The sequence below is a fragment of the Acomys russatus genome, chromosome 17 (genome assembly GCF_903995435.1).
Source record: "Acomys russatus chromosome 17, mAcoRus1.1, whole genome shotgun sequence".
Lineage (NCBI taxonomy): Eukaryota > Metazoa > Chordata > Mammalia > Rodentia > Muridae > Acomys > Acomys russatus.
The window spans coordinates 44,390,027-44,416,717 of NC_067153.1; the positions used below are offsets into that span (position 1 = coordinate 44,390,027).

Sequence of the window (26,691 nt, forward strand, 5' to 3'; positions counted from 1 at the left end):
ACCTCCCCTTTAAAGGGAGCCTCCGAGTGACGCCGGGGGAGTTTGCGGAAGCGCCTACCGCGTTGGGCCCTTGGGCGGATCCCGTGATTGGAGCCGGCACCGCCCCCGGCTCCGCTTCCCCCATTGTGCGAGCTGCTAGACCTAAGCCCCGCCCCCGCCCCGCCCCGCGGTTCCCCGGCCCCTCCCCTCGGTGGCCCCCCCCTCCCCGATCTTGGCTCATTTCCGGCCGCCGCCGCTACCGCTATCCTGTAAGGAGGATTCGGCAGAGGCAAGAAACAACAGCCGCCATCTTGTTTGTGTGCTAGGCTGGGGGGGAGAGAGAGAGAGAGAGAGAGAGAGAGAGAGAGAGAGAGAGAGAGAGAGAGAGAGAGAGCGAGCGAGCGAGAGAGAGAGCAGAGAGAGAGAGAGAGAGGGAGGAGAGAGGGAGCGAGCGAGCGAGCGAGCGAGAGGGACCAGGAGAGAGTGGGGCAAGCGGGACGCCCGGCTGAGTTCGAACTGCCGGAGCAGCGAGTGCGGAGGGTACCGGGCCAGAGAGCTGCGGCCGAGACAGTGGCAGGGGGCCCGGGGTGCACGGGCTAAGGCGACCCCCAGCCCCCTCCTGCCCGCACACACCCCCACGGCGGCCGGGACTAGCGTCGACGCCTAAGGGGGGGACCATTACATAACCCCGCGCCCCGCGGCGCCTTTGCCCGCCGTCCAGGGCGGCCCCGAGCCGAGCCCCGGGGGTCGGGGGTGGGGGGGCGGGAGCTCCCGGCGGCACCTGGCTGCCGGGGAGGGGGGTGGTGAGGAGGGCCGGAGAGGCGGCCGCCCTTAATTTTCTCTTCCGCGGGGTTTGCGGGCGGAGGCGGAGAGCGCGGCCGCGAAGGGGCCGCGTCGGTGGGCTCGGCGTCAGCGCGGGCTTGCTGGGCGGGCAGCCCCGCTCGGCCCGGCCCCCCTGGCCCTCCCGGGCCGGCGAGCTCCACGCTCGGCGTAAACTCGCCGCGCCTCCGCTGTCCGCTGCGCGATGTGAGGCGGCGGCGCCACTCTGGCTCTCGGCTCGGGTGAGCTCAGTGCGGCCATTAGGGGCTGGTGCGGCAGTGGCGGCGCGGAGCGCGGCGGCGGCGGCGGCGGCGGCAGCAGCAGCAGCAGCAGCAGCAGCAGCAGCAGCAGCAGCAGGAGGAGGAGGGTTCGCAGGGTGGGGGCGCAGGCCCGGGAGGGGGCACCGGGAGGAGGTGAGTGTCTCTGGTCGCCTCCTCCTCTCCCCCTTTTTCGCCCCCGCCTCCTTGTGGCGATGAGAAGGAGGAGGACAGCTCCGAGGAGGAAGAGGCTGATGGCGGCGGCGGAGCTCCGAGAGACCTCGGCTGGGCAGGGGCCCGCCGTGGCGGGCTGGGGACTGTGTCTGTAGAGCTGAGAGTTCCCGGGAATTCGCTGCAGCGGACGTGCTGGTCGGATCAGTGTTGTGGTGCCCTCCTCCCTGCCTGGCTTAGGCCCGGCCCCTCGCACTTGCCCCTACCATTTCTGTTGAGTCCGCATCCCTCTCCGGCCACCGCAACCAGGCGAAGAGAAAAAGGAACTTCCCCCACCCCCCTTGGGTGGCGGCGGAGCTCGGGAGCCCACCCATAGGAGCGGGGCGGGGACCCCGGTCCGAAGAAGAGATTTCCTCAGGATTCTGGTTTTTTTCCTCGGCTGTATCTCCGAAAGAATTAAAAATGGCCGAGAATGTGGTGGAACCGGGGCCGCCTTCAGCCAAGCGGCCTAAACTCTCATCTCCGGCCCTCTCGGCGTCGGCGAGCGATGGCACAGGTTAGTCTCGGGACTCCCCGGCCTTCCACATCTCCCTTCGTCTTTTAAGCCCATTGCACTTTCATTCTTCGGTGTTTCTGTGTAACTCTTCCCGTTTTCCTAGCCGGGGTTTAATTTTAAAGGTTTTTGAATGAGCTGGTCGAAGACGTCCACAGTAGCCCGACCATTTTCTTTGCCTTCTGATACATTCATTGCAACACTATGTCATGTCACATCGTTGTGTGTTCTGGAATTAAGAGCTCGGAAGTGGGTGCTGCATGGACTTTATTGTTGGCTCCATGCAATTTAATTTGGGAAATGCCGGTACAATTGTGTAAGGGCTTTTTATATACTTTTTTGTTTTTTGTTACTGGTGAAAGAGGGGTTTCAAATCTTTCTCCCCTGTTGCACTTAATTCTTTTTCCTCTGCTTTCCCACGTATAAAGGTGTTCGCTCTTGTGCAGCAGATTTCCTGTTGAGGAATGGGGGTGGAAGAAAAATCACCTTAGTGTGTGTGATCCAGGTTTTTAAGTGTAACGTGAAGTTTAACAAAGTACTGTTCTTAGGTTCCTTTTGCCCATCCTTGCCTTAGGAATCAGTATGGAACGCAGTTCATTTTATATCTTTGCATTTGGTTGAAACCAAAATGTCTCAAACTGGGTCTTCAGGTGAGGAGAGCTGAGGCTGTTTATTTTATTTTTTTGCAGTTTGTTGTCACTTACTTTCTTAGGAGGAAAGAGAAGAGACGAAGCTTTTCTCGAAATAACTACTTAGAAATGGAGATAGTAATTTGAAAGTCCCAGTCTTGAACTTCCAACTAAAGTGATTGTACAAGTTTAAAAATGCAGAGTAGGTTTTGTGCTTGCGTATGTTTTGCTTTGTTTTACTTTTTGGACCTTTTTTTCTTAAGTCGTCCCCTTTGTTAGGAGACAGCAGGGTGACTTGCCATCACCCCGTTCTTTTTTTTTTTTTTTTTTTTCCCCACTGTTAGTTTAGTGTTATTCTGATGGTTACTGGCCTGGTCCTTTTTTTGCCGGCTGACTTGTTTGAGAGGCCAGGATAATGAAAAAGAATAGTGGCTGGTCATCTGACAGCCCACAAAGATGTCCCTCCTTACTACAGACCTCTTTAACTGAGCGAGCAGGCTCAACGTCACGGTCCAGCTGCGGGGGGTGGGGAGGGGTGGACTTAAGGAACTCTGCAAGTTTGTAGAGAGCTTGGTGACCATGTTTCTGAGTAGGATTTATATTAAAGCATGAAAATAAGAACAAGTGCTTTACTTTTGCTCTTGTCAGCTGTAGTCTTAGAATATTTGTTAAAATTTATGTCTTCAAAATTCATATGCACAGGCACTATTTTTTTATAGACACATTCTCCTGTGCGTTTTTGTTTCATCCCATGCCCCTGTAATAAATGTAGTTCTGTAACATGTTCACAAGTTACCATATTTGACCTAGCCAGTAACATGAAATAAAGCATGGAAAGCTTGTTAAAATGAATTATTTTGATTAGTGCTGATTTGAGTGGCTTAGTTTTGAAGTTCTGATCAGTCATTTCTGTTCAGGTGGACTACAGCTTCCTCTGTAGTCTGATCTGTGTATTTGCTAACTTATATAGCTTTGGTTAACTTTCATAGTTAAAGAGAAAAAATTTTCTCTGCATATCTTTTAATTACTGGAGTCTTTTTTTCTTTTGTTTTTTGTTTTTTTTGGGGTGGTGGTGGTGTATGTGTGGTTCTTGTGTAGACCTGTCTGTCCTGGATCTCAGATCCACCTGCTTCTGCCTTCCAAGTGTCAAGGCTTGTGCCACTATCACCTTGCACCAATTACTAGAGTCTTAAATGTGAAAACAAAACAAAACTGAGATTGGTTTATTCTTAGTACTAAGGTTTATATTAATAATAACTTAGTTGGGCTTGGTGGCACATGCCTTTAATCCCAATACTGAGGAGCAGAGGCAGGTGGATCTCTTTGAGGGCAGCCTGGTCTACAAAGCGAGTTCCAGGACATCTAGAGCTACACAGAAAAACCCCGTTGTTCCAGGACATCTAGAGCTACACAGAAAAACCCCATCTAGAAAAACCAAAAAGAAAAAAAAAAGCTAACTTTTCCCTAAAAGTTGTAGTGAGGGTTAATTTCTTGTTTTCAACCCCCCCCCCCCCCCCCTCCACCCCCCAGGGTTTCTCTGTGTGGCTCAGGCTGTTCTGGACTCGCTTTTTAGACCAGGCTGGCTTCAAACTCAGTGATTCACCTGCCTCTGCCTCGTGAGTGCTGGGGTTAAAGGTGTGCGCTACTACTCCCTGGCTGTTTTTCTTGAATTTATAGTCCAGTAGTTCTTGTGTTTTTGAGACAGGGTATTTCTATGTATCTCTGACTGCCTTAGAACTCAGAATCAAGACCAGACTGTCTGAAACTCACAGAGAGCCTTCTGCCTCTGCTTCCTTTGCCTCAAGGACAGGCTTGGTTCTTTTGTTTTTCTTTTTCTTTTTTTTCTTTTTTAAATTTAATATAGGGTGTCATTACATAGTCCTCGCCCACCTAAAATTTATAGAAATCCTGCTGCCTCTGCCTCCCCACTGGTGGAACTAAAGATATGTGCCACTAAGCCCAGCTGGTATAGCATATAAATTGTACCAGCCTAGGAGTCTAACTTGTTCTGGCAGGACTTGGGGAGTGAGTCCCTTCAAGAACTTGGGGAGGGTGCCATTACATGTTGATAGTTCTTTGCATCCAGAAACAGATGTAATAGTAACACACATTTTTAGGTAACTTGTAAGGACACTTTTAAAACTGGCAGTGTCTGTATTTATTTGTTTTATTTTTCTGAGACAGGTTTCTCCATGTAGCTCTGGCTGTGCTGGAACTTTGTAGACCAGGCTGGCTTCATATCTGTGTGCTGGAAGTAAAGTCCTGCATCACCTCAAAATTCTAGATTCTACCATCTTTTCTTCTTTCAAGACAGGGTTTCTCTGTTGTAGCCATGGCCGTCCTAGAACTTGCTCTGTTGACTAGGCCAGCCTTGAACTTACAGAGATCCACCTGCATCTGCCTTCCTGAGTGCTGGGATCAAAGGTGTGCACCACCACTGCCCGATAACCCTTTTTTTTTTTAAATGTGCATTGGTGTTCTGCCTGTAATATGTCTGAGTAAAGGAGTTAGATCTCCTGGAACCGGAGTTGCAGTGCAGGCGAGTGACGGACCATGTGGGTGCTGGGAATTGAATCCTCTGCAAGAGTAGCCAGTGCTTTTTATTGCTGAGCTATTTTTCCATCTGGATTCTACAAACTTTTTGTTTTTGTTTTGTTTTTCCGCAACAGGATCTCATTCTGTTAGCCTTGGCTGTCCTGGACTTCTTTTGTAGACCAGGCTGGCCTTGAACTCACAGCTATCCATCTGCCTCTGCCTCTAGAGTGCTGGGATTAAAGACGTGCACAACCACGCCTGGCTTTCTACAAACTTAAAAAAGTATATTAGGCTTGTAAAATGTGTAGTGTAAGTATACCTATCAAGTGTTTTGTGTTTTCTTTATAAGAAAGCAACTAAATCTTTGAGATGGTAAGCTCTGAGTTATTTCAAAACATAAATATTTAACCCAACTTTTGATTGTTTTTTGTTTTTTGAGACATGATTTCTTGTGTAACAAGCCCGGGCTGTCCTGAACTCAATTTGTAGATCAGGTTGGCCTCCAATTCACATAGATCCACCTGCCTCTGCTTCCCAAGTGCTGGGATTAAGGGTGTGGGCTACCATACCCCGGTTTGGTTTTGTTTTTTTGTGAAATTGGTCACAGAAGTAAATAGTTAAGGCTTTTTTTTTTTTGTTTTTGTTTTTGTTTCTTTGGTTTTTTCGAGACAGGGTTTCTCTGTGTAGCCTTGACTGTCCTGGACTCACTTTGTAGACCAGGCTGGCCTCGAACTCACAGTGATCCACCTGCCTCCCCCTCCCGAGTGCTGGGATTAAAGGCCTGCACCACCACGCCCGGCCTTGTTTTGTTTTTTTGAGACAGAGTTTCTCTGTGTAATAAGCCCTAGCTGTTTTGGACTCGTATTTGTAGACCAGGCTGGCCTCCCAATTTAGAGATCTTTCTGCCTTGCCTCCCAAATCCTGCGATGACTGGCGGTTGCCATCCCTCAGGGCAATAGTTAAGTTTTCTAATACTTATTGAACTGGTCTTAAGTGATGGCAATAATGAGGGTGATCTTTTCATTGCTCAGTGAGCATTTTGCCACTGCTTGGAAATCACTTAAGAGCACTTAAGAACAGATTATGTTAGCCCGGCCTGGTGGCACACGCTGGTAATCCCAGAGCTCCGAGAGCAGGAGGAGGCAGGCGGATTTCTGTGAGTTCGAGGCCCGCCTGGTCTACAGAGCGAGTCCAGGACAGCCAAGGACTGCACAGAGAAACCTGTCTCCAAAAAAACCAAAAGCACAGGCTGTGTTAATATAGGTAACAATTTTAGAATCTTTTGCAATTAAGTAGGGTTAAGATTCCTTCTGTGTCTCTACTGTGTAGGTAACTGAGTTGGTTTGGGTTTGTGATCCAAACCAATCCTCCCCCAATTTCAAAAGCACTAAGGGCATAGTGTACAAAGTATACTTGAAGGGCTGGAGAGATGGCTTAGTGGTTAAGAGCACTGCCTGGTCTTCCAAAGGACCTAGGTTCAATCTCCAGCACCTACATGACAGCTCACAACTGTCTGTGACTCCCAAGATCTGACACCCTCACATATAAATTAAAATTAAATAAAATGTTTTTTAAAAAGTATACTTAGCCGGGCGTGGTGGCGCACGCCTTTAATCCCAGCACTCGGGAGGCAGAGGCAGGCGTATCGCTGTGAGTTCCAGGCCAGACTGGTCTACAAAGTGAGTCCAGGATGGCCAAGGCTACATAGAGGAAACCCTGTCTCGAAAAACCAAAAAAAAAAAAAAAAAAGTATACTTGAATTTTGATCACTAGGTTAGAGAATGTACTAGAGAAGAGGTGAGGGTGACTGCTTTGCTGTAGGTTTTGTTTTGTTTTGCTTTTTTCCGTGACAGAGTTTCGGTGTGTAGCCTTGCCTGTCTGTCCTGGACTCACTTTGTAGACCAGGCTGGCCTCGAACTCTTGATGTAGGGTTTTGTTTGTTTCCTCTGCCTTTCCAGTGCTGACATTACAGGGGCAAGTTACATATTTTTTCAATGTCAGTTTTTCTCTAGGTAGCTTTGTATAAGTAAATGATTTGTCCTACCTACCCTTCTGTTTGTTTTTAGCTCAGACCTTGACATTATGTTTGAATTTTTTTTTTTTAATTGCAAAACGTATATTAGAGTTGCTTCTGAATCAGGTTGAGCAACCCTTTGGTTTAGTGAGGTGTTGTAGAACACTTTGTCTGCTACACCTTAAGTTTCTTGAGGCCTTGTAAATTCAGTGATAGGACCTCAAGGAGACTGTTTGGTTGAAAGTAAGATAAAGTGGCATTTTATTAAGCTTTAAGTCCTTGTGTTGAGTACCTTACCTTTTCCCAGCCTGAGGTTATGTTCTATTGCATACGTGGAGAATATATCAGCCTGCCCAGTGAACTGATCATTGGAGGGAGAAGATGGTTTCTGCTTTTTTGTTTTGTTTTCCGAGACAGGGTTTCTCTGTGTAGCCTTGCCGGTCCTGGACTCACTTTGTAGACCAGGCTGGCATTGAACTCACATCGATTGCCTCTGCCTCCCGAGTGCTGGGGTTAAAGGCGTGTACCACCATGCCGGGCAGTTTCTGCTTTTGATGCCCTTTGACATTTTACTTTCTACCTTCTTTAGACTATTCAGCTTGAAGAAAATAATTTGGAGCCCTTGCATAGTGGCGTTTGTAAGCATGCTGAATGGCAAAGGAGAAGAGCCCTGCCTCCCGAGTGGGAGTGTGTGCCAGGCAGCTCAGGCCAGTCTGCTGTTTATAACACCCAACAGCTAACTAACGGAAGATAGGAAATAACTATTGTGGGATTTTTTTTTTTTTTTTTCAGTTTCCTTTCCTTCTTTTCTTTTTAAACTTGAGATGGGATTTTTCTGTGTTGCCTAGGTGGTCCAAAAACTCCAGGGTTCAACCAACCTTCCAGTTCAGCCTCCTCCTTAGTAGCTAGTACTATAGACAAGGTGCGTTACACCTGATTGGAAGTTATTTTCAGTAAAGAAACGGTGACATTAATGGCTACATGAAATAATTTATACAAAAGATTAAGACAAATTAAAACATTTAATTTTGTGTTGCCGCAACACAAACACTCAAATTGGATTAGTGTGACCCCTGCACAAGAATGACAAAAAAATTTGTCAAGTGTTTCTTTCTTTCTTTCTTTCCTTCCTTCCTTCTTTCTTTCTTTTTCTTTTTCTTCAAGACAGGGTTTCTCTGTGTAACCTTGGCTGTCCTGGACTAGCATTGTGGACCAGGCTGGCCTCCAACTGACAGAGATCCACTGCCTTTGCCTCCCTGTGGAGTGCTGGGGTTAAAGATGTGTGCTACTATGCCTGGCAATCAATGTTTCAGTTTTTTTTTTTTTTTTTAAATTAAACTTAAGGCGGGGCATGATGGCACATGCCTTTAATCTTGGGAGGCAGAGACAGGCAGATAGATGTGAGTTCGAGGCCAGCCTGGTCTACACAGGGAGTCTAGGACAGCCAGGGCTACACAGAGAAACACTGTCTGGAAAAACCAAAAAAAAAATTAGTTATAGTATTCGTTTGAAATTTTGATTCATACTTTTCTCTTTCTCATTTCTTGGAAAGAGGTTTAAAATGTCAAGATGGCTGTGTGGGTAAAAGTATTTGCTTGTGCAATCCTGTATACCTGAGTTCAATTCCTAGAACCTGTGTAAAGGTTAAAAAGGGGGGACCAAGCTGGGCATGATGGCCCATGCCTGTAATCCCAGCACTGGGAGGCAGAGGCCAGCCTGGTCTACAGAGAGAGTCCAGGGCTCCACAAAGTTGTTTTCTGACCACCACATGCATGCTGTGATGAGCATGCACATAAAGACACAATGGGGAGCTAAGAGAATAAATATTGATTAATTAATTAAGCCTCTTAGAAACTTGGATTATTTTTTAAAATGAGTATATAGCTTGCATGTATGTATGTATGTATGTATGTATGTATGTATGTATGTATGCCATGTATATTCCTGGTGGCCTCAGAGATCAGAATACTGGAGGTGCCATGTGTGTGCTTGGAACTGCACCCAGATTTTTAAATTTTTATTTTATTTTATTTTTATTTTTTGTTTTTTTCGAGACAGGGTTTCTCTGTGTAGCCTTGGCCATCCTGGACTCACTTTGTAGACCAGGCTGGCCTCGAATTCACAGCGATCCGCCTGCCTCTGCCTCCTGAGTGCTGGGATTAAAGGCATGCACCACCACGCCTGGCCCTGCACCCAGATTTTTTGTATGAGCAGTAAATTCTCTTAACTGATGTGCCATTTTTCCAGCTCCACAGATAAAATTTGTTTTTAGATGTAGATTCTTTTTTAAAATGCCTCAAAGAACAAGCTGCAATTTTGTTGAGAGAAGATAATTTTGAGGCTAGCATGGTCTACATTGCCAGTTCTAGTCCACCTACGGCTATATAGTGAGAGCCAGTCTCAAACAAACAAACAAACAAACAAAACAAGCCAGTCAGGGTGGCGCACCCTTTTAATCCCAGCACTCCAGCACTCGGGAATCAGAGGCAGGCGGGTTACTGTGAGTCAAGGCCAGTCTGGTCTACAAAGGGGGAGTCCAAGGCAGCCCAGGCTACACAGAGAAACCTGTGTGTCTCTGCCTTTGCCTCCCGAGTGCTGAGATTAAATGTGTGCGCTACCACCGCCCAGCTCCAGCTTGTATTTTTATTTTGCTTATTTTTATTTATGTGTGAGTGTTTTGCTTGCATGTATATGCGCACTGTGCGTGTCTGGTGCCATGGAGGCCAGAAGAGGGCATTGGATCCTTTGGAACTAGAGTTATAGACACTTACGCAGCACTGTGTGGGTGCTGGTAATTGAACCCTTGCAGTAGCAACAAGTGTTCTTCATGGGGAGCCATCTCTTCAGGCTCTGTTTTTGTTGTTTTGAGACAAAGTCTCATTCTGCCCTACAAGGTGGCCTGGAACCCACTGTAACCTTGAAATCCTTGAAATCTGAGATGTTCCTGCCTGCTTTGATGACCTGTGGTAGAATCACCTTGCCTGGCCCAAAAGATGCTTTGCTTTTTGTTGTTGTGTTTTGTTTTTGTTTTCCAAAGACAAGGTTTCTCTTTTTAGTTTTCTTTTATCACACCAAGAAATGCAAACTTACATACATGAATATTAGTGTTATACTGTAACTCAGTCTAACTTCCAACTATGACAGTCCTACTTGCTGAGCCATCAACACCTAGCTTAAGGCTTAAGAACTACATTTACATGTAGAACCAGAAACCTTGGTCACAGTGTGGAACTCTTATTACTGTGTATGTGCACATTTGTTTTGTATGTTAGTGTGTGTGTGGACCAGCTGGTGATTTTTGACTGCTTTCCTTACTTTATTTTTTGAGTTGAGGTCTCACTGAATCTGAAGCTCATTAGTTAAGCTAGACAGGCTAGGCAACAAAGTTCAGGGATCTTCTTTACTTTCCCCAGGGTTGGGGTTACATGTCACTGCTTGGCTCTTACATGGGTACTGGGGGCTCAAACTCAGGACTGTGCTTGGGTGGCAAGCACTTTACTGATGGAGCCATCTTCCCTCCTCTACTGATAATGAGCTATGGTCTTTGCATGCTTCTGCCTTAGTCTCTTTGAGTGCTGGAAATACAATGTTGTACCACCATATCCAGCTACTTTTTAGTTTTGGTTTCTCAAAGCACTAATGGCTACAGCTTTGATTAATTTCATGGCCTACTGTTAGCTTGTGAACCACAATTTAAAGGAATATTAGAATAGAGAGTTAACAAGATGCCAGTTGTCTTTTGGGCTAATGTGTTTTTTTGGGGGGGAGAGTTGGGATTTGTGTGTGTGTGTGTGTGTGTGTGTTTCAAGCCAGGGTCTCTGTGTCCACCTGCTGTGAGTAGGGGGAGTACATGAAGCTGGACAGTGTGATCATTCCAAGAACTGTAAATACCACCTAACTGGAGGGATAGCAAGGGCTTAATCATATGGGATTAGCAATGCTTATAGATGTTTAAGTTTTACATTTCAGCCATTTAAATGGATGCAAACTTATAGCACTTGGGAAATAGAGGCAGGTGGAGATCTGTGAGTTTGAGCCCAGCCTGATCTGCAGACCGAGTTCTAGGACAGCCAGGGTTACACAAAGAAATCTTGTCTTGAAACTACCCCCTAGCCACTCCTCCCACTCCCAAGAGAAAAGAAAAAGATAGCTGATAGGGATATTTTATACATAGGTCTTGGTTGTTGTTGGAAAAATTCATAGAAAAATGTGTGGGGTTTTTTTGGGGTGGGGGTTGAGACAGGGTTTCTCTTTGTAGCCCTGGCTGTCCTGGATTTGCTTTGTAGACCAGGCTGGCCTTGAACTCGAGGTCCGCCTGCCTCTGCCTCCCAAGTGCTGGCAAAATGTGCATTTTAACAAAAGTTGTTAGGGCTGAAAGTACTTAGTTTTTCATAGACATGAGGAAGGGGCACATAAAGGAAATAGAAATGGTGTGGCTGGAACATACGCTGTGTGGTTGGGTGTTCTCACGGAGACAGGTGGAAGAGGATAAGACAGACATGCTCTAGGGCATTTGCCATTCTTTGTCAAAACAAAATGTCAGAGTAAAAAAGTAGTTGGTGAAAGACTATTCTGATGGCAGTGTGTGCACAGCATCAGTTGTAGGCAGAGAGCCTGATAACAGAATAGCTGTCCTAGAGCCCCTCTGTAGACCAAGCTAGCCTAGAGCTCAGAGCTCTGCCTCAGTGCTAGTAAGATTTTATATTTATAGAGCATGTTTTTGGTGTGTGAGTTAGGAGAACTTTCCCTCACTTTTATATGTATTCTAGGATTTGAATTCAGGTGGTCAGGCTTGTGGGCCAAGTCCATTTACCTATGTTTTACTGTGTATCCCTGACTAATCTGGAACTCCCTTTGTAGACCAGGCTAGTCTTTTTTAAATTTTTTTAAACGTTTTTCAAGACAGGGTTTCTCTGTGTAACAGCCCTGGCTGTCCTGGAACTTACTCTGTAGACCAGGCTGGCCTTGAACTCACAGAGACCCACCTGCCTCTGCCTCCTAAGTGCTGGGATTAAAGGCATGCGCTACCACTGCCTGGCCCAGGCTAGTCTTAAATTGGAAGATAGCCTGGTTCTACTGCACCAGGCTGTGCCTGCTATTTTTATTACTATGTTTATTTTGAGACTTTTTTCCATAATTTGTGACATGTATAAATTCTAACTAGTTGAATCTTAGTTCCTTCGCTATGTTCAATATGCTGATAATAAACTTATTTCCTTTGATACGCCAGTGGAACGTAAATTGCCAGGTGTGGTGGCACACACCTTTAATCTGAGCACTCTGGAGGCAGAGGCAGGTGGATCACTTGAGTTTGATGCCAGCCTGGTCTACAAAGGGAGTCCAGAACAGCCAAGGCTAACACAGAGAGACTCTGTCTCAAACAAACCAAACCAAAAACAAAAATCAAAACCCAAAATAATCTCAATTATGTAGACAACAAGGAAGTAATGAAAAATTTAGTATTGATATCTTGAGCAATTTGAATGGTGGCTTTAGATCATATCCATTCAAAATATATGTTCTAAACTATCTGTGGTTTGGGAGTTGTTCATTTGGGATGTCCTCTTTGATCACACTCTGTTGGTTTTGTTTTGTTTAAATTAAAGGTCTGTCTGTCCGTCCGTCCGCCCGCCCGCCCGCCCGCCATCCACCCATCCATCCATCCATCCATCCATCCATCCATCCATCCAGTGTTCAGCCTGCATGTGTGCCTGCAGGCCAGAAAAGGGCACCAGATCTCATTATAGATGGTTGTGAGCCACCATGTGGTTGCTGGGAATTGAACTCATGACCTCTGGAAGAGCAGACAGTGCTCTTAACCTCTGAGCCATCTCTCCAGCCTCTCCTCTGTTTTTTGTTGTTGTTTTGTTTTGTGTTTTTAATTGAGGCTGGGTCTGTAAGTGAGCCTAACTCGGAATGTGACAGCTCGGTCTTGGTATTTCTTGTCTCTGCCTCCCTCTACTGGGATTACAGGCTCTGGGCACTCTAACACCAGCTTGTATACTCATGGAGCTATTTCTCTAGCCTGGACTAAATTTTGATTATGTAGGTTCTTGTATATTTAATAATTAAGTATCTATTAATGTACTCTTTAAAATAGTTTGTTTTTAGGTTTTTCCAACACAAGGTTTCTCTGTAGCCTTTTTGTTTTTGTTTTTGCTATTTGCCCAATGGTAAGAAATTGCCTTGACTATCTACTTTGGGCCTGCACTCATTGGTCCAGTGGCAGCCCTTGCAACATCACCTGCACACTCCTGGAAGCCTAATCCTTCTTTCTGGTGTTTTTGTTTTGTTTCCGGTTTTTTTGGCTTTTTGAGACAGGGTCTCTCTGTGTTAGCCTTGGCTGTCCTGGACTCTTTGTAGACCAGGCTGGCCTCGAACTCACAGCAGTCCACCTACCTCTGCCTCCGGAGTGCTGGGATTAAAGCATGCCTGGCTAAAATAGTTTTAAAATTTTGTATGCATTGGTGTTTACCTGCATGAATCTCTGTGTCAGAGTGTCAGATCTTAGAGTTAACAGGCATGCTGCCATGTGTTTGTTGGGATTTGAACCTTGGGTTAAAAGCAAATCCGTGTTCTTAACAGCTGAACCATCTCTCCAGCCCCTGTCTTTTTTAAAATTGCGTGTTTATATGAATGGTAAGGATATCCTTGAGACTGGGTACCTTAGGAGGCCATCTATGAGCCACATATTTGGGTACTGGTAACTGAATTCTAGTCCTCTGCAAGAACTCTACATACTCTTAACTGTGGAGTCTTCTCTCTAGCCCACATTAATGTGTTTTATTTTGAGACAGGATCTCATGTGTGAACAGGTTGGCCTTGAACCCCTGATCTTTCTTCTTAGATCATCCAAGTTCTGGGATTACATGTGTATAGCACGATGCCCAGCTTTCATTAATTTTATTTTTTCATGTGGAAACTTTTTATTTATTTAATTATTATGTATACAGTACTCTGCCTGCTCCCATGTGATTGCTGGGAATTGAACTCAGGACCTCTGGAAGAGCAGTCAGTACTCTTACCTGCTGAGCCATCACTCCAGCCCCTATTGTGAAACTTTTAAAGAAAGAAAATCCAAACACTTCAGTGTTACAATTCATAGGTCAACAAGATGGTGATGGTTTTGAGACAGTGTCTCATGTAGTCTAGAATGACCTTAAATTCCTTACTGACCTCCACTTCCTAAATAGTATAGGAGTTTGTTGTAACTTTGGGTTAAAATTGTGTGTGTGTGTGTGTGTGTGTGTGTGTGTGTGTGTGTGTGTGTGTGTTGTGTGCAAACTTCAAACTGGTAATTGAGGTTTTTGCCATCAAACGCTAGTAGATTTGACGAATATGTTAAAACCATTAAGACACACTTTTGTTGCCACACAACAAAACATTTGCTGGTCTAAAATGCCAAAGTGCCAATATTGCAGAGCCCAAATCTATAACATGTACTGTAATTCTTGGCAGAGATAGAGAGTGGCTGCTTGTATGTTAAGGGTACTTCGAGGCATTGTTTGTGCCCTTTCTGGCTAGATTTTGATTAAGACAAATTGTGTGGTAAAGAGTAGTGTGGTAGACAAGCCAGCCCTTCCTTTACCTGTGGCTCACACTTTGTTGATTCTATTCTATTGCATATAGATTTGTATTAGTTGCTTCTATCTACAGCTTTTAGTTTGTATTTTGGCTTTCTTTCTTTCTTTCTTTTTTTTTTCCGAGACAGGGTTTCTCTGTGTAGCCTTGGCTGTCCTGGACTCACTTTGTAGACCAGGCTGGCCTCGAACTCACAGCGATCCGCCTGCCTCTGCCTCCCGAGGGCTGGGATTAAAGGCGTGCGCCACCACGCCTGGCTCTTAACTTTCTTTCTAAAGAACACTGGAATTGCCCAATTTAATTGCTAAAGTTTGAGGTGTTTGTTTTGAGACAGTTTCACTTTCAGGTAGTCCTCAAAGTTACTCTGTAGCCAAGCAAGCCTGAATTTGCCTGTTCTTCCTTCCTTACCCTCGTGAGTGCTAGGATTATAGGCATGAGCCATCATGCTGCGTTTTTAAAAATTCAGTATATATTTTTGTTTGTTTGCTTTCAAGACAGGGTTTCTTTGTGTAACTCCGAATGTTCTGGACTCACTTTGTAGACCAAGCTGGCCTTGAACTCACAGAGATCCACCTGCCTCTGCCTCCCGAGTGCTGGGATTAAAAGTGTGTGCTACCACGCCTAGCTCAGTATGTCTCTCGCGCCCCCAGGGTTTCTCTGTATGGCCTTGGCTGACCTTAAACTCTGTAGATCAGGTTGGTCTGGAACTCAGATCCGGCTGCCTCTGCCTCCCAAGTGCTAGGATTAAAGAAAAGCTTCCAGTACCACTGGCCAACATCAGCATACCTTTAAAAAATTTTTTTAAAGGTCTAGAAAGAAGGCTCAGTGCTTAAGAGCACCTCCTGCCCTTCCACAGGATTTAGTTCAGTTTCCAGCACCCAAGTTAGGTAGCTCACAACCACTTGGTATTCTAATTCCAGGGAATCTGCTGTTCTTCTAATCTCTGAGGGCAAACACATAACAATTAGTAAACAAAGATTTTAGCTCAGTGGTGTAGGCCTTTAACCCAAGCACTTGGGAGGCAGAATCAAGTGGTTCTCTGTGAGTTTGAGGCCATCCTGGTTTACAGAGAGAGTCCAGGACAGCCAAGGCTACACAGAGAAGCTCTGTCTCAAAAACAAAAAAGAAAAAAGAAAGAAAACAAAAAATTTTACATTAATTTGTGTGTGTGTGTGTGTGTGTGTGTGTGTGTGTGTACACGTACGTGTCTGTGTGGGCTTACATGTGGGTGTAAAGGTCAGAGAACAGTTTACAGGCCTCAGTTCTCTTTTATTAGTGCAGGTTCTGGGGTGCACACTCAGGTTGCCAGGCTGCACGTGCTGTTATCTAGTGAGCTGACTCTGTCCAGTGTCCCGATCAATACTAAGTTTTTAGCAACTCATTTAGTAGGGATTATACCACCAATCAGCCCTTTTTTCTCTTGGTCTTATTTTAGGCACAGCTCTTAAGGGTTTTTTCTGTTTGTTTTTTGGTTTTTTTTGGGGGGGGGGTTGGTTTTTGGTTTTTTGAGACAAGGTTTCTCTGTGTAGCCCTCCCTGTCTTAGACCACGTGGCATCCTAGGTGTTGAATACATGGCTGAACCCAGATCTTCAGGCGTGGTAGCGGGGCTTTTATCTGTTGAGTCATTCTGTCAGCATGGACTCTAATGTTCACTCTGAAGCTTCAGTATGCTTTTTTTAAATTTTGGTTTTTCAAGACAGGGTTTCTCTGTGTAGCCTTAGCTGTCCTGGACTTGCTTTGTAGACCAGGCTGTCTTCAGAACTCACAGGGATCTGCCTGCCTCTGCCTCCCGAGTGCTGGGATTAAAGGCGTGTGCCACCATTGCCCAGGAAGGCTACAACTCTTTAATTCAGTTCCTCCCCCGCACTCCCCAGTTTATTTTTAAAGTTTTATAACCTGTTTGGGTAATCAAAATTAGCCCTTAAAAAATATATAAGTATTTTAGTATATGAAAAAGCCACAATGCAAAAACTAAACAGTTTTCTATGGAGAGTTGTAGATACGATTAATTTATGCTTACCAAGAACCAAACTGTCTTGAGAGCTTCTAATTTTGGTTGTGTAAAATTTAACCTTTATCTTTTCTATTTATTTTTAGATTTTGGTTCGCTGTTTGACCTGGAACATGACTTACCAGATGAATTAATCAACTCTACAGATTTGGGAATAACCAATGGTGGCGATATTAGTCAACTTCAGACAAGCCTTGGCATGGGTATAGTGCAAGATGCAGCCTCTAAACATAAACAGCTGTCAGAGTTGCTTCGGTCTGGTAGCTCCCCTAACCTCAATATGGGGGTTGGTGGCCCAGGCCAAGTTATGGGCAGCCAAGCCCAACAGAACAGCCCTGGATTAGGTTTGATAAATAGCATGGTCAAAAGCCCAATGGCACAGACAGGCTTGACTTCTCCCAACATGGGGATGGGCAGTAGTGGGCCAAGTCAGGGTCCTACGCAGTCCACAACAGGTATGATGAGCAGTCCGGTGAATCAGCCTGCCATGGGAATGAACACAGGGATGAATGCTGGCATGAATCCTGGAATGTTGGCTTCAGGCAATGGACAAGGGATAATGCCCAATCAAGTCATGAATGGTTCAATTGGAGCAGGTCGAGGACGGCCGAATATGCAGTACCCAAACCCAGGCATGGGCAGTGCTGGCAATTTATTGACTGAGCCACTACAGCAGGGCTCTCCTCAGATGGGAGGACAAACAGGACTGAGAGGCCCCCAGCCTCTTAAGGTGAGCACTGTTTTTTGTGCGTACACATGACCCTTTGAGCTGCTTTAGTGATGTAGAGGAGCTTGAGGTTATTCGTTTATTCCTGTGCCAAGGATCTAATATGTTGGTAAAAGTCATCAGCTCCTTTACTAAACTTATAGAAAGTATTTTTATACTTGACTGGTTGCATGTGAATTCCTAATCTTTCTGGCCTCTAACTTTTGGGATATTTTCATGTCCTTGTAGAATCCAAGTTATCCTTGTAGCTGCCTTATAAAAGTACAATTTTAGCTGGGTGTAGTAACACATGCCTTTAATCCCAGCACTCGGGAGGCCGAGGCCGGCGCATCCCTGAGAGTTCCGAGGCTAGCCTGGTCTACAAAGCGAGTCTAGGACAGCCACGGCCACACAGAGAAACCCTTTCTCAATTAAAAAAAATTTAAAAAAAAAGATAGTAGGTATTAACACTGTTTAGGTACAGAGTCCATTTTTTTTACTTCTTAGATGACTGTGTGTGTATGAGCGTGAGTGTGTGTGTTCATTAAGGCTAGATCTTGGGCTGTTCTCGCAGAACACTAGAGTTTACTTCTTAGCACCCACAAGTAGTTTACAACTTCCAGTAACTCTGTCTGGCCTCTGTAGGGACATGCACATACAAAAACTCACCAGGCACAAACATATACCCATAGACAAAAATATCCTTAAAAACCAAGAAACAAAGAAAAAGGCAAGGTCTTGCTGTGTACTTGGGAAGGCCTAGAACTCACTTGTAGACCAGGCTGACCGGCGTGTTAAGTGGTCTCCTGCCTCTGCCTCCCATGATCCACTGTGTATGGCTTTATCAGCTCCTGAACCCATCTTAATTCTTCTTATCACCCCAGTCTGCTAGGATTTAGGGAAATGAGAAGAGTGGGCGAGGGTAGGTATGTTTCATTTTAAACATTCGTAGTTTGATGACATTAAAATTAAAAAAAAAAAGAAGAGAGAGAGAGGCTTAATGAAAAATTAACTAGCATTCTAGGTGGTTTAATAACCAGATAGATACTAGACCTTGTTTGAGTTTTTTCTTGAAACAGTGTCTTGCTCTGTATCCCTGACTGTCCTGGAATTCACTATGTAGACCAGACTGGTCTCAAACTCAGAGATCAGTCTGTGTCTGCCAAATTAGGATTAAAAGCATGGACCACTGTACCCAGATTTTTGTTTTCTTTTCTGGTTTTTTGAGACGGGGTTTCTCTGAGTAGCCTTGGCTGTCCTACTCACTTTGTAGACCAGGCTGGCCTCAAACTCACAGAGATCCACCAGCCACCACACCTGGCTTTACCCAGATTTTGTGTCTTTATTGTTGTTTGTGACACACTTGAGTTTATTTACGGTTGCTTGCGTGAGCATGGGCTGTTACAGGAGCATGGGCAACCGTCCAGTGTTTATACCACTGAGAAGATGAATTCTCCTTCCCCAGCACCCATTAACTGCCAGTAATGAACTTCTCCCCTGTCTGTGGTGAGGTGTTAATAGGCTCCATCTTGTAGTGCTTTCCTCTACCTCATGGCTCTTCCCACCCCTTTTAAAAAATGTCAGTGCGTATTGCATGCTATAGCAGGTATATGAAGATCCCAAGAACGTCAACATTTTGTTCTCTCCTTTTCACCGTCACATGGGTTCTAGTTAAACTCTCCTCAGACTTGCATGTGTAGAAGCTCCTTTATCCACTGAGCTATCTTCCCAACTCGTGTGCAGGTCTTAAAGTAATTTCATTTGTTATGAGTTCGTTACTGTAGGAGTCACACTGTGTCTGGCATTTCACAGCAGTCTTCTTTCATGTTCCTTGAGCCTGGGTGTGATAGAATTATCCTATTTGTTGCTAAGCATTCAAGAGTCAACTTATTCTAAGCACCTCGAACAGTTTTGTGTAATGCACCTGTGCATTAACCACTGTCCAGTATAAAAAGAAGCGTCTCTGACAAAGCACCAAGGTGTACAGCAGCACCAGTGTGTAGGTAGAAACAAAATTACTTAGAAGGTACTTTGACATCATATTCAAATATGTTGTCAGGTAGCTCCGGGCTTCTACAGAATGAGGCATGAAATGCCTCCTATGGGGCTGGAGACATGACTCAGGTTAGCACCCGTTCTTCCACAGGTCCTGAGTTCAGTTCCCAGCAACCACGTGGTGGCTCACAACCATCTATAATGTGATTTAATGCCCTCTTGTGGCATGCCGGTCTACATGCAAGCAGAACACTGTTTACATAGTAAATAAATCTTAAAGCCGGGCGTGGTGGCACACGCCTTTAATCCCAGCAGAGGCATATAGATAGCTGTGAGTTCCAGGCCAGCCAAAGCTACACAGAGAAACCCTGTCTCGAAAAATTTGTATATGTGATGCACGTGGAGGCTTAAGGTCCGAAGCCTTGGATTCCCCCAGGTAGCTGGTGGTATAGGCAGTTGTGAGTCTTTTTTTTTTTTTAAAGACTAGTCAAGTGCAGTAGTGAGAAGGGGGGGAAAGTGTAGAACAGGAGTTCAATCTGTAACTGACTGTGAACAATCAATTGTGATAACTCACTACCCTCGGACCAGCCGCAGTTGTGAGTCTTACAGTAACCAGACTTAGGTCCTCTGAATCAGTGAGTCATCTCTGTAGTCTGTCCTTCTCACAGATTGTATCCTCCTTGATTCAGGAACAAAATACATGGCAACAAACAAAACAAATACCCCTTCCCTTTTAGAGCTTAATTGAAAAAAAAAAAAATTTATATGTTTTATTATGTATACAGTGTTTTTACTTGCCTGTTCCTCTGCATGCCAGAAGAGGGCACCAGATCTCACTCTAGATGGTTGTGAGCCACCATGTGGTTGCTGGGAATTGAACTCAGGACCTCTGGAAGAGCAGTCAGTGCGTGCTCTTAACCTCTGAGCCATCTCCCCAGCCCCAAGCTTACATTTTGATAGAAAATTTTACATACAAAGTTTTGTTTGTTTGTTGTTTTTTTGAGATAGGGTTTCTTTTCATTGCCCTGGCTCCTCTGGAATTGCCTCACACTCACAGAACTCTGCTCCAGCTTCTGGAGTGCTGGGATTAAAGGCACATTATGATCTCTGGGCAAGAAATGGCTCTTGCCCAGCTAAGCATAGTGCCACACATCTTTGATCCTAGCATTTGGGAGACAGCTATATGGATGGATCTCTGAATTAAAGGCCAGCCAGGTCTACCATAGAAAGTTCCAGGACATCTAGAGCTACATAGTGAGAGTCTATCTCAAAAAACAGGAGGGTGGTAGTTGGGGTGGATCTTAACACACTTAGGATGTAGTTGAGGTTTCAGTGTAGAATGTGTGTGCTTATTATGAACAAGACCCTAGGATTGACCACTAGCACCCTTAAAACACTTCTGTGTCTCCTCTGTTCCAATGAGTATTTGTTTAGGAGTAAATGACATTCCCCAAAACAGGAGCAGTAATGTAATTTTTGGAGTTTATTGTGGGTATCAATCTATGATAAATTTTTGTATGTAATGTTAGAAGAGATTTTGTTATTTGACATAGGGTCTCAGTATCCCAGGCTGGCCTCCAACTTCCTGTGTGATAGTAATCTTCTGTCACCACTTTCTGAATGTTGGGATTATAGGCATGTGCCCCACACTTGGCTTTATGGGGTGCAGATGGATCAAACCCAGGTCTTAATATGTGCCAGGCGAGAATTGTATTAACTGAGCCCTGTATCTCCAGCACCAAGATTTCTTGATTCTTAAAGTTGTATATTCAGAGTTAGTGTGTTGCAGAGGGACAATTGCTCAGTGGTTAAGGGTTTGTATTGATCTTTCAGAGAGCCCGAATTTGGTTTCCAGCACCTATGATGGGTGGTTCCCAGGCCCCTGAATACAGCTTTAGGGGGATGATGCCTCTGGTCTGCTTGAGGGTCTGGGTATATATGGCATGCTCATGTGTCACCAAGTCTGGCTTTGTTTCTCTTTTGTTTTGCTGTGTAGTGCAGGTTGGTCTCAAACTAAAATGCTATCAAATTCATTTCTTCTGTCCAAGAATCCTCATTGCTAATATTAAAAGCTTGAGCTTGTCTGGTAGAGTGCTTTTTTTGTTTGTTAACTATGTTTTTTTGGTTTTGTGATTTATTTTTTATTTTTAATTTTTACTTACATGTATGTTTGTGCATCATGTGCATGTGTGTTTGGTGCCACCAAATGCCAGAAGATGCTTCCTTGGAACTGGAATTAGGGAAGGTTGTGAGTTCCCATGTAGGCTCTTGAAATATGGATTATTTGCAAGAACAAGTGCTCCTAACTACTTCAGCCCCTTATTTTGGTTTGTAATGTGTCTATATGTATTTTTTGGAGCAACTTAAGTATTAATAGGTATTTAATATGTTCCACACTCTTTTTAGCAAAGGAAGAATGATGCATTGAAGGCTTTTATGTATGTGTGTGTGTGTGGGGGGGGTGTCTTTTGCTTGCCATTTCTTCGTGTGTGACACAACCTTCCCTGGGGAGACACAAGACATACACCCACTTACTTCAGATATGGAATCACAGTCTAAAGTGTAAACACCACCAAAATCCAATTTGGTAAGCCAATGAGCTGTATTGTTGTGTTATGGTTGTTTTCAGGAGTATAAGAAGACAGGTGCATCACCAAAGCCCACCCCAGCAAGGTGGGCACCTGGGACTCATTGCACAGCCTGCAGGCAGCTCAACTGCTGTGCGGCAGCTGGTCTGGCCTCAGGGTCTTCTTTGTAGCTTTTTTCCTGAGAGTGTTTTCTGCAACTCTGCTTCTTTCTGTAGGGGACTCAGCCCTTGCTAACTCCGGCAGTGTGGTGCCCTAGAGAATCTGGTCAGTTTCAGGGACTTCCTGAAACTATTGTGAATGAATAGTTTGCTATTTAAGAAGCTCTCTATAGGGTGGACTGTTTGAATCTGGGAGTACAGCACTGGACCATTCTCTGCATTTCAGGTTAGGTCAGTGTCTCTATTATGGTGGGTATTTGGAGATCTGCAACCATCTGCTATAGAAGAATGTGAGATCAAATAACAGTGTAGCAGACACACATATTGTCCCATCTCATTATGTTTGGTAAGGAATAAAGAAAAAGTTTCAAGAGACAAAGTATAATGATGTGAAGTTGGAATTCTGATGGAAAACATCAAACTGTATTGAGATATAGGTGAATAAAGACATTATAATTTTTTACAGACACATAGGCAGCCTCACAAATTTCTACATTTTATTTATTTTCATAAATATTTTATGTTTTATAAATATTTTGGTTTTTTGTATCATTCCAAGTTCTGTGGTAAAATGGGTTTCATTTTATCTCTCAATGAATTTTCATTTTAATTAAGGAGGCAATTATAAATGAACTATAACAGCACAGGCATGGATATTAGAATTAGAATTTTGTTAGAGTAAATAAATATTAGTACTTTAAGATATAAGTAAGCCCCCCACCCCACCCCCCCACCCCAAAAAAAGATATAAGTGAGCCACAGGCTGGAGAAATGATTCAGTACTTAAAGAGCACCAGCTATCCCTTTCCAGAGCACCTATGCAGTGGCCAACCCTGAGTCTAGTTGCAGGGATCTGATGCCCTCTACTGGCTTTGAAAGGCTCTGCATTTAAATGGTGCACAAACATACCTGCTGGCAGACTAATCACACACACAGAATCAACACAAGTGTGGTAGTACATGTGTATGACCCAGCCCTTGGGAGACTGGGGCTAGAGTAGTGCACTTCCAGGGCCAGCCTTGGCTACATGGTAAGGATTATGTCTCAAGAGAGTTTCAGTGGTATCTGGGCGGTGATGTTGCACGCCATTAATCCCAGCATTCAGGAGGCAGAGGCAGGTGGATCTGAGGTCCAGGCCAGGCTGATCTACAAAGAGAGTTCCAGGACAGCCAGGGCTACACAGTCTTGGGAAAAAAAAAAAAATGAAATGCAGCAGTAACTATAGGGGTGTGTTTAAGTGTGTAAATTGGCACTACATAAAGAAGAAAACATTTTGCATCTTTGTGATCTTAATATTTATTTTCTTTACAAGTTAATTCAGGCAGTCACATAAAGAGTGGGAATGTGGCTGGCATGGAACTGGTAATTCTGCTTCTCACCTCCTAAGTGCTGGAGTTACAGGCCTCACAGAACCAAGCCTGGTATGACAATGCAGTTGGGGCGCGGGGTGGCGGCTTTGGGAAAGATTATTTGGTAGAGTGCTTGCCACACAAGCACTGGGACTTGTTAGTCCCCAGCATCTGTGTAAAAAGCTGGGCTTTTAATCTCATCAACAGAGAGGTAAAAACCAGATTCCTTGGCCTGAACAGCACTATCCAAGTTTAGTAATAAAGATACTTGACAAGCCTTGTGCCCTAGCCTCCGTCAAGTAGTCTTATAACTTCTGCCATGCACTGTGATGAGTGCATGCAAGTGTGGCTGTTTCTTAACAATTAAACTTTATTATACAACCCAACTAGCTTACACAAGAGGGAAAAAAGGTTAAAGGGAAAAAAGAGTGAACCTTCTGGTATACGTTCCATTGGACGGGTCCCTAGGTGTCTCCGGCCTGTGTGCTGGTCTGGCCTGTTCGCTGATCTTGAACTTGCTGCTGCTCTCTCCTCTCCAACTGCCTGAGTCACGTGGGAAGGCCGGTCTCCTTCTCCCATTGAGGGTCGATTAGAAAAACAATAGTCCAGGTGGAGTCCCCAGGTCAGCTTCCTGAATTCCAAGCCCAGGATGACTCCACTCAGTCTATCTCAAGGTATACATGGTGTGTCCGAGGGTAAAGCCCGTCAAGACTGCTTTCACCTGTGACGAAGCTTGCAGTCCTTCCTGCACATCCCCCTTCTCTTTAAAAAAAAAAATAATTAAGAACTATATGCACAAACAAAGCTTACAGTCCTTCCCACATGTGTACGCATAAATACAGAAATAAAAATAGTGTAAAAACCACTTAACATTCATTGTATAGTAGAAAACAACTTAAAAAAATATTTTTATGTATTCCTGGCTCTCTATAGCTGAGGATAACCTTGAAACCGCCTCTACCTGTAACTCAGCTTTTTTTTTTTTCTTTTAACTTTAAGCATACGTTTATTTACTGTGTCTTAGTTTTTAAGTTTGGGTTTCACTTATTATGCTTGTGTGTATTGTTGAGGGGTGCATATGCCAGGACACAGGTGTAGAGCTTAGAGGACAGCCCTGTGGGGTCAGCTCTCTCCTTTCACGTTTGTGAGTGTAGGGGGCCAAATTCAGGTTGGTAGGATTTTGCAGGAAGCACTTTTACCTGCTAAGCTGTCTTGATGGGCCCTTCAGTATGTTTTCTAATATAATCAAAGGATTTTATTTAAAATGGTTTTCTAATATAGAACATGAAGTATGGGCATAGTGATGTCTTAGCGATATGGAGAGTGACGTTTTGTTTCCTAATTTTACACAGATGGGAATGATGAGCAACCCTACTCCTTATGGTTCACCGTACTCACAGAGTCCTGGGCAGCAGATTGGCGCGAGTGGCCTTGGTCTCCAAATTCAGACAAAGACTGTACTACCAAATAGCTTATCTCCATTTGCAATGGACAAAAAGGCAGTTTCTGGTGGGGGAATGCCCAACATGGTGAGTACTTTTTCTTGTCTTCTCCTCCTCGCTGCCGTCCCCACCCCCTACCCATTTCATTTTGCTTTTAGAGATAGCCCTTGCTATCCTGGAACTACCTCTGTAAACCAGGCTGGTCTTGAACTCACAAAGATCCAATTGCTTTGCACTGACATTAAACTGCATGTTCCACCTCCGTCTGACTCTTAACATTTATTTATGTATGTGTAGAATACGTGTGTGCAAACATGCCATGGTGAACATGTGGCTGTCAGAAGTCAGTTTGCTGAGTTGGTTTCCTTCTAACGTGAACCTTGAACTTAGGTCATTAGCATTACCTATTGAGCCATTTTGTGAGCATTAGCCTGACGTTTAACCCAAGGCTACACAGAGACACCCGAAAAACATTAGAGTAGTTTTATTTTTCTTTTGCTTTATTTTGCATTTTGTTTTGTTTTTGGTTTTTTGGGACAGGGTATCCCTGTGTAGCCTTGGCTGTCCTGGATTCACTTTGTAGACCAGGCTGGCCTCAAAGTCACAGCGATCTGCCTCCTGAGTGCTGGAATTAAAGGCATGCATCACCGAGCCTGGCTTTATTTTGTATTTGTGTTGTGTGCCTATATTTCAAAACGTCCTTTAATGTTTAAATATATAAAAACAAACAGAATATGTCCTCATCCTAAGGAAAAACATTTACTGGGAAAAGTTACCATCCCCTCCCTCCCCCCAGGTATAAAAAACCTTTTTGCTGGACATGGTGGCACACATGTCTTTAATTCCAACACTTGTTTTTTGTTTTAAGTTTTCTTCTTATTTGAAAGAAAGAACGAGAGAGTGCGTGTTTTGAACGCATGTGCCCAAGTAGGCTAGAAGGAGGGTCTCGGATCCCCTAGACCTGGAGTTACAGGAGTCTTTGAGCTCTGGATATGTATGCTATGAATTTAATTCAAGTCTCGGGAAGAGTGAGCAAGTGCTTTTAACCAAGCTGGGGCATCTCTCCAGCTTCCCTGTGTAACAGGCTGGCTTTAAACGTGCTGAATAGAAGACTGGCCTTGAATTCTGGGTCTTTGCTTCTGAGCTTCCAACATTGAGAATATGGAGTTTAATTGTTCTTTGTTTTGGTTTAGTTTTCTGTGTCTAAAATATATTTTTGATTATTACTGAGAAGTATTATAATTTATTTTCTTCGTTAAGCTTTTTAATAATAGGAGCTATCATGTATCTATTGAATACTTTCCGTCCAAATAAAGTTTGGCATATAGTAGGTCATCAACAAGGGTTTAAATTGAAAATACCTTGTCTTTATTAAAAGATGGCACAATGTGACACTGTATCTTTGTTACATCTTTTAGGGACAACAGCCTAGCCCATCGGTCCAGCAGTCAGGCCTGGTGAGTTCAGTTGCGCCAGGGATGGGTTCTGGAGCACATACAGCTGATCCAGAGAAGCGCAAGCTTATTCAGCAGCAGCTTGTTCTCCTTTTACATGCTCACAAGTGCCAGCGCCGGGAGCAAGCCAACGGTGAAGTGAGGCAGTGCAACCTTCCCCACTGTCGCACCATGAAAAATGTTCTCAACCACATGACACATTGCCAGTCCGGCAAGTCCTGTCAAGGTGAGTAGCTTTTAGGGTGCTATTTTTATTTAGAACCTTGATTGTGTTTATGACATTATGGGCACAGACATGTTCTGATATCAAAATATATAAATCCCCCCCCCCCCTTTGATATTCTGGTGCATTCCAGATGAGTAAAATACAATTTCTTGGTGTAAATTTGCTTGTATGTGTTGTTCTGGAGAGTGAACCTCGTAGATGAGCATTCTACTGCTGAATCATC

General features: G+C 44.4%; 1 protein-coding gene across 2 annotated transcripts in view; it reads left to right on the plus strand.

The window, feature by feature from the left end:
* The first annotated feature begins 1,143 nt into the window (after positions 1–1,143).
* The window catches only part of Ep300 (E1A binding protein p300), a 69,657-nt gene continuing 44,109 nt past the window's right edge, over positions 1,144–26,691 (plus strand). Inside the window, exons 1-5 of one of the 2 annotated variants that reach the window (XM_051160041.1) lie at positions 1,144–1,782; positions 16,637–17,280; positions 24,699–24,875; positions 26,207–26,245; positions 26,324–26,468. In XM_051160041.1, coding sequence (XP_051015998.1) covers positions 1,689–1,782; positions 16,637–17,280; positions 24,699–24,875; positions 26,207–26,245; positions 26,324–26,468 — 1,099 coding nt within the window. In that variant the 5' untranslated portion in view covers positions 1,144–1,688. Of the gene's footprint in view, positions 1,783–16,636; positions 17,281–24,698; positions 24,876–26,206; positions 26,469–26,691 lie in introns of both variants that reach the window. The other variant, XM_051160039.1, reaches the window with a different exon arrangement.